The sequence below is a fragment of the Austrofundulus limnaeus genome, unplaced genomic scaffold (assembly GCF_001266775.1).
Source record: "Austrofundulus limnaeus strain Quisiro unplaced genomic scaffold, Austrofundulus_limnaeus-1.0 Scaffold190, whole genome shotgun sequence".
NCBI lineage: Eukaryota > Metazoa > Chordata > Actinopteri > Cyprinodontiformes > Rivulidae > Austrofundulus > Austrofundulus limnaeus.
In genome coordinates, this window is record NW_013952592.1 from 692,015 (window position 1) to 699,952 (window position 7,938).

General features: G+C 39.0%; 1 protein-coding gene across 2 annotated transcripts in view; it reads left to right on the forward strand.

Moving 5' to 3' along the window:
• rgs20 (regulator of G protein signaling 20) overlaps positions 1-7,558 on the forward strand; it is a 15,377-nt gene extending 7,819 nt beyond the window's left edge. For both annotated transcript variants that reach the window (XM_014018368.1, XM_014018369.1), the window contains exons 2-5: positions 2,428-2,594; positions 5,425-5,499; positions 5,594-5,828; positions 6,992-7,558. In XM_014018368.1, the coding sequence (XP_013873822.1) occupies positions 2,428-2,594; positions 5,425-5,499; positions 5,594-5,828; positions 6,992-7,180 (666 nt within the window). In that variant the 3' untranslated portion in view covers positions 7,181-7,558. The remainder of the gene's footprint in view (positions 1-2,427; positions 2,595-5,424; positions 5,500-5,593; positions 5,829-6,991) is intronic.
• The last annotated feature ends 380 nt before the right edge of the window (positions 7,559-7,938 follow it).

A 7,938-nucleotide genomic window follows, 5' to 3' on the forward strand; every position in this document is an offset into this window, starting at 1 on the left:
GTGTGTGTGTGTGTGTGTGTGTGTGTGTGTTTTCGGTGGTTGTCCAGGGCGATGAAGCTGTACGGTTCTTCATGGTGGCACTGACTCTGTGATCAAGGAGCAACTATCCACTGATTGGGTTTTCTGAGTTAAATCGCAGGTGCCGTTTAATCCAGATCATATTTATATATGCTGAGCAGAGGGCTTTCCCCCCCACTATCAGTTCAGAGTTATCACGATTTATTATTTGAATGAATAAACGACCACCCCCACCCCCCATTTCATCGTCTGTAGCTGTTGAGTCAAACCATGTCAGCTTTTGAGGCGACGCGTAAAAAGATGCCATTTGGCAAAGACGCGCAAAAAAAAAAAAAAAAAGGAAATTCTGAAGCCTGCTGGTGCCAGCTCGGAACCAAAACCGCGGATCCATTTTAGGAATGACCAAATCATTGGATGGGAGGTGGATGGAGCGATGCAGTTAGAGGTTTTTTTTTTTTTTTTCAAGCTGCGCCTCCATCTCCTCCTCCACCCTCCCCATGAATGTACCAGAGCTTTACATTTTTATTTATGGCATCGTGTCGCGTGTCAGGTTGTAGCCGGATAATGTGTGTGTGTGTGCGCGCGCGTGTGTCGGAAGCGACAGCTTTGTTACATAAAATGATGTGACAGGATTTGGCAGTGCCTGACCTGGTGATGACACATTTGTTAGAGAAGTCATTTCTGTGAGCCTTAGCCTGACTGTTCGGATCCAGACCCCCGCCATCCCCCCCCAAATCCAGAACGAAAACGCATCGGGTTTCAACTCAAATTGTCTGCATCCTCAGATGATCATGACACCCTGAGGGTGTGTGACAATGACAAGTTCAAATCCATAAATAGACACATTTACACCTCTTCAATTATTGCACTGCAATCATTTAAGTTCACACATAAATTGCTTATTTGTAAAAAAAAAAAAACAGATTTAGGATTTGAACCTGTAGCTTTAAAACCTGTTTTCACATGAAATTAAAGGCCTACCATTCCATTAGGAATGCATATCACCCTCTGCCTTTCATTGGAGTTTCAGTTATACTGCTGCCACATCTTCCACGTTGTTACTTTGAATATCTCTCAGGTACTGCCACATAAACTTTAGCTCATTATCTGTCATTTTGAGTAAGCATAGGATTTTTGTCAGTTAGCTGTGGCAATAAGAATTGTTTTTAGTGCACACAACTCAAATTTCCTTATAAAAAGGGAAAGAGAGTGAATGGGTGCCTGGTTCTGAAGGATTAAAAAATGGGATAACCAGCACTCCAAAAAATACTRTTGTTTCAATAAGGGCAGAAAACAGGACACATTTTGGCTGCTTGTTATCGTCAACTTGTTACAGATCAGACAAGCTACAAATCTATATAAAGAGGTAAAAAAAAACACCTAAGCCAATCACAAACAGGTTGGGCAATCAGCCCCCAAAACAGAAACATCTGTGACTAACATGCACAACTAGTAGACTTCAATAATATACAATATAGGGATACATGAAATCACAGAAAAGTTACAAAAAATGTTTTTACAAAAAGGACAAAAATCACAGAAAGCAGTTCAACGCCAGTTCTTCGTTTAGTCGTTAACAGTCTGTAAACAGTGTTAGCTGTGGCAGCCATCTTGACAAGTTGACAATCAGTTGTGGATGTACAAGCTGCAATAAAATCTTTGTCCTACGTGATTCATGAAATAATTTGCCAACAGACACAGCTGACAAACAGTTAAGGCAGAAGTTTTCAGTAAAAGTGTGTGGTGTTGTGTGTTGAGGATGAGTCTCAGCTACTAATTTGAGCTCAAAAGTCTGCAAAATGAGTTGCATCATAGCCAGTTTTGTGTTTGCTTAAGTTGCTAAGCTGGACGGCCATTTTGAATAGGACTGATTTCAAAAGTTAAATTGTATATGCTCTTACAGTTATTAGTTAGTGAGTTTTATTTAAATTTATGAGATATTTTGGGAGGTACAGACAAATGAAAACACACAAACATGAGAACATGCATTAATACTCCACCTCACTCTTTCAGCAGGTGATAACCAGCCAAATACATGTAAAGATTGACTGGAGTTTACACAGGTTTTGTTCCCTAAAAGAGCAAACAGCATTCCTTTGGAGCAGCATGCCAGCACACATAACAGACAGGTGTCAGATATGATAATAATCTAAATGAATTGAATTTTTTTTATGAAAATATATCCAAATGGACCGACGGTCATGATTTTACACTGCCATCACCTCTGCGGTCACATCTCCCAACACTGCTCCGCGCTATAACTGTTACACTGACAATGATTCCTATCACGCTAATGCATTGCAGGCCTGGAGCTTCTCTTACCAGATAAAAAAAATCTCAGTTACATACTATTCCTGACATCAACACTCTAAACTCATCRCCTCCCTCTCCCCTCTCCACTGTCTGCAGCCCATGGGATCAGAGCGGATGGAGATGCGAAAGCGGCAGATGTCGGTGCAGCAGGAGTCGCCCGCGGGGGGAACTGCACCAGCCCAGCAGGACCAGCCGGTTCAGGCCAACCYACGAGGCTCCAACGCGTGTTGCTTCTGCTGGTGCTGCTGCTGCAGCTGCTCCTGGTAGGTTCTTCCCCCAGCCGAGAGCACCGCTCGGGCTCAGCACGGCCGACATYACTGCATGTAAGGCAGCACAGCCTGAGCCGCTGAGCCTCAACAGCAGGCCAAACACTTCTGTCTCACGCTCTCCACAGATTTGCATGTGAGCTGTGGATGTCGGTTTTGCAGCAGCCTTGTTATATTCACGAACGCCCCCCCCCCCACTCCCCCTCGCTTGCATATAAGCTCTTTCTGTGGTCCAGCTGACAAATCTGAATCAAGCAAAGATGAAGGAAGGTGAAAAATGCGTTTTAGGTTGATTACATCTACTGATCAAATTTTGATTCAGCTTCTTGTGGTTTACAGTTTGCATGTAGAAACTGAATTCCACTTTACGGAGTCCTTGTAGATGTGCAAAAACAACAACCATGTCATGCACGTGTACAGTGAGATTATATTCGACAAATTACAACCCCAAATTTGAAAAAGACGAGATGTTGCGTAAAATTCTTTTAAAGAAAGCAAAAAGCAATGATGTCCAAATTGTTTAAATTCACATTTTATTCAAATGAAACCTATGTTAAAAAATTTTTTAGGGGCAAACTAAGGTAATTTTGAATGTGAAGTCAGCAACACATCTAAAGAAAGACAGGTCAAGGCCACGTTCATCACTGTGAAGCACCCACCCTTCTTCAAAAGGGAGGAGACCAGTTTTTGGAGTTTTTGAAGAAGAATTTCCTCTTGTTTGATGTATGCAGTTGTTCAGTAGTCCCGGGTCTTTTTTTTTTTTTTTGCTGGTTTTGCATCCATAGTCCCCAGATGTGTAATCAGCCCATGCCAGAGACATGAATACGCCTCCCTACCATCATAGAACCAAGGTTTTAAAATGAGCRCTGATAACAGGCCGGATGGTCTGTGACATTCACATGTTAGAAAGGGTTCAAAATTAATAGTATAATATAATAGTTGTGCAAAAAATCCAGCTCCCAAAAATGTTAATTTTTCAGATCTAAAAACTCCAACTAATGCTTAGAGCCACTGTCTGAGTGTGTGGCCCTGAGTCTCATCAGAACACCAAAATGCAACGACTTCTAACCCTACGTGTCCTTAACATACATTGATTCTCTTACTGGTTAAATTAAATGACCGCAATCAATCCCAATAAAAAAAAGATATAAGACTATATCWAAAATTCAGTTAATCAGTCAAAATTTCCTTTACATGGCATCCAAAAAGAACAAGTTTTGATTCCAGAACAGTTTTGCCTCAATCAGTTTTAAATGAGCTTTGTCCTAGGAAAGCAGTGTTGTTCACGCACGGCTTCCTCTTTGCACGATAGAGCTTTAATCATCGTTTGTGGACGGCATGACAAACTGTGTTTTCAGACAGTCCCTCGTGGAAGTGCTCCTGAGCCCATGCAGTGATGTCCACAACAGAATCTSACCTGTTTTTAATGCAGTGCTGCCTGAGGTCCTGAAGCTCACGAGCATCCAGGATTAAAGTTCAGTTTTGTATTTTGTAAACAGAGACTTTTTAAGACTCCTGAAAAATTTTAATGATGTCATAGACTGCAGACGATGACAAAGTTTCCCAAATTCATAACTGAGGAACGTTATGCTGAAACTGTTTCACTGTTTTTAGACAAAGCTTTTTGCAGACTGATGAGTCTCTGGCCATCTTTACTTTTAAAAGACTCAAACTCTCTAAAAGGCTATTTTTATACGCAGTCCTCCTACTGACCTGTTGCCAAATAACTGCTCTTCCAGCTGTTTCTTATTTGTACCACTTATTGTTACAATTTTTTTGTCCCTGCTCTAAGATGTGTTGCTGTCACCACATTCAAAATGACCAAAACTGACCATAAAATTGGACAATTTCTTGTGTTTCAATGTGAATGAAACATGAGGGGTTTACAATTTTTTGTATTTCTTTTTTTTGCAAATTTTTTCATTCTGTTTTTCTTTACTTTTTAAACCACATCTCCACTCTTTGGTAAACATGGATATGCAAATGAATTCAATACAGTTGTTTGTTTGGACGGGTGGATGGTGCAAAAAATATTATTGCTCACTTAAATGGAAAACTTTAAAGGTTTTTTTGGTTACATGAAGGAGTTTATTAGTTAGTTAGATACTGATTTAAAGCACCACACCATTTGTCTTAGTTTCCTTTTTAAGGCTTCCCTTTTATAAWCTATTGTTTGACTATTGTAATGTCCTGATTAAAATAGCTTTAGGTACATGCCCAAAACATCATGACAACACATAGAAAAACTGTTATAAATTCATTAGGAAAGATATTTTCTGTACGAGTTGCCTGCGATTCAGCCGTAGGCCTGTAGTGGGCGCACCAGGCACTGAAGATCCCTGTATAAAAGACTGGAACTTCCAGTTTCAGGCAGYGCTGCTCGGATTGCTTCAGTGTAAGCAATAAAGCTTGCTCGTAACCAGATCTGGGGTTGTATGGTTCCAAATTTCGTCACATTTTAATCGATTCACTATTAATGTGGTTTTGTCACAATTTCAGTTAACGAACACGAAATATTCTTACATATATATTGTCAAGTGTTCAATTTGTCAAGACGTTCACCACTTCCAGTTCATCTGGTTGGGCTGATGGATTTATTTTACAAACTTAAGAAAGCAGTTTGGAAGAAAGTTATCATTTGCTGAACCTCCAGTTTCATATGTTTTACACAAACTGTAATATAGACAAATGATAAAATAACAAAAAAAAAATATCAGGGGAAAAATAAGTTTCTCACATTGCTTTTCAGCAAAATAAAAATAAATAGACATAATAGGCAATTAAAGTTTTTGGTTTTCCTCAGTTTACTTCTCTCTCTGTCCTTCAGGAATGAAGATCGGGATGATAGGAATCGAAAGGCATCATATGACATCAAAGAAGGGACCTCAGACTGTGAAGACTGGTCAGCTCAGATTACTGCGCATAAATGCCTCAAAGTTTACAAACGTCTTCTGTTTTTCAAATTGTGAAGTCCGGTGTYCTTCTTCTCTGTGCAGTCCTAAGCCCACGTTGGAGGACGTGCGTTCTTGGGGTCAGTCGTTCGATAAGTTGATGTGCTGTCCCGCGGGGAGGAACTCTTTTCGTCAGTTTCTTCGCACCGAGTTCAGCGAGGAGAACATGCTCTTCTGGCTCGCGTGTGAGGAGTTTATCAAAGAGACCAATAAAAGTGTGGTAGAGGAGAAGGCCCGGGTCATCTACGAGGACTACATCTCAATTCTCTCGCCTAAAGAGGTATGACAGGTTTCTTTTTTTTTTTTTTGTTTCAAGCAGCAAACTTTATGTCGTGATAAATGTAGAGTTAGATAAAAATATTACTATTACTTTTATGTTTTTATGGAAACTGTAAACCGGTTAATAATTACGGGACACCAAGTGTAAAGTAAAATGATTTAAAAAAACGTCTAACACATTTTCCTTAGAGTAAAAGCTTAGTTAAAATATTTCCACTAAGATTTGTTATTTAGCTCACTGTTCATGCATTTTGCTCATTTTTAGTACGTTAAATAAATGTGAAATGTTATGTCTAAATGTTAAATTGTAAATCTAAATGTGTAAATTTCAACATGCAGTATGTACTTAAATGCAGCTAAATGTTGCAATTTACACTTAAGTATTTCAGAATGGAACACAGCTTTTCCTGTTAGTGCGTGGCTTTTGTTATGACATCATCATCTTGTGACAAAAGCAACTGCTAACGCTACTGCTAACGCTTCCCAACAAGACATCAAACTTGATGTCCGAGGCGCACTTCAAAAGCACAATTATCGTCCATATTGTTTTCGGTGAACACATTTCAATTTTAGATTTAATTAATTTTAATTCAATTCAATTCAAAAATACTTTATTGATCCCAGAAGGTAATTAGGTCATGCCATCTTCAGCTGTGTTAACAGCGTTAGCATTTGCTTTTGTCTCCTTAAAAAAAAGCCACTGATGATGAAGAAGCTAAGATACTAATGTTCAGATATTCAGTTCTGTTTTCTACTGAAGTGGCAAGAAAAAAAAAGCATTTGCTTTTGTCGCAGGATGATGATGTCACAAAAATAGCAGCTCACCAACAGCAAGGGCTGTGTTCCATTGTGAAATTCTAAAATGTAATAAATATCATTTGCAACATTTAAGATTTATTTTGTTAATTTAGATTTATGATTTAACATTAACATATAACATTTAAGTGTAACATTTAGTTAAAATTTAACAAAATGTAAATGCAGTAAGTTAAATAACGGAAAGTGAGCTGCATTTGTTAACATTTTGTTTTACACTTGGCACCCCATAGTTAATGTATTAACTTTTGATGACAATTTAACATCACTTAACCCCCCACCCCCGACTATTCCTTTTAAAACTACCACATATTGTTCATTCTATTGTTGTCTTCCTGCTTCTTCCAGGTGAGCCTCGACTCCCGTGTGCGTGAGGCCATTAACAGGAACATGCTAGAGCCCACCTTGCACACGTTCGACGACGCCCAGTTGCAGATCTACACACTAATGCAAAGAGACTCGTTTCCCCGCTACTTGAACTCCCCAGCCTACAAAAACCTGCTCAACACTCTGTCCGAGCAGTCCCCCGAATCTTAGGGTGGTGACGACCTGTGATCTTTTAACTTTCTCTTTAATCCATATCCTCCTTTTTTTTTTTTAAAAAAAAAAACGAGTTTTTTTTTTTTTTGTTCCTGTTTCGTTTTTTTTTTTTTGTATGTTCAGTCTAGGATTACATGAGCCAGGCTTCCAGCCCGGCCCCTCCCAGGGATTTCAGAGCTATTGCGATCTGCACCTGACCGAAGACACTCAGGTCTCAAAATCTCCCGAGGGCTCGACATCACACGTACTGCTACAGATCAGCATAGCAAAACACTCCAAAGGAATATGAACACACTTTAATTCTGTTTTCTTTCTTTTTTCTTTCTTTTGATAGAAATAATCTATTTTGTTTTGTGTTCAGAATTKTTTATATGTTGTTATTTATTCTTTTTTTTGTATAATGGTTACATTTGGGGGGGGGGTGATTCCTACTGTAGAATATATATATTTATGAGTTTGTAAATATAGTTGAAATGAAATTGTGGGTATTTTATGTGGAAACGCCTGGTTCTATTTACTGCGTATGAAAATCAAAGCTCAAGTCAAAGCTACACGTTAGCTCTACTTGCAGGCAGCTTTGTGGGGTACTATTTATTTAACTTTGGTTTTACCTTTTTTTTTTTTGTTACCTTTTTTTGTTACCTAACCTCACACTTCAGCACCTGTGGCAGCGACTTGGCAACTCCAGTTCATGTAGAACCCATTGTGTGATTGAAAATACTGTGAAGTGTGGTGAAATCCCAACAGCCCTTATA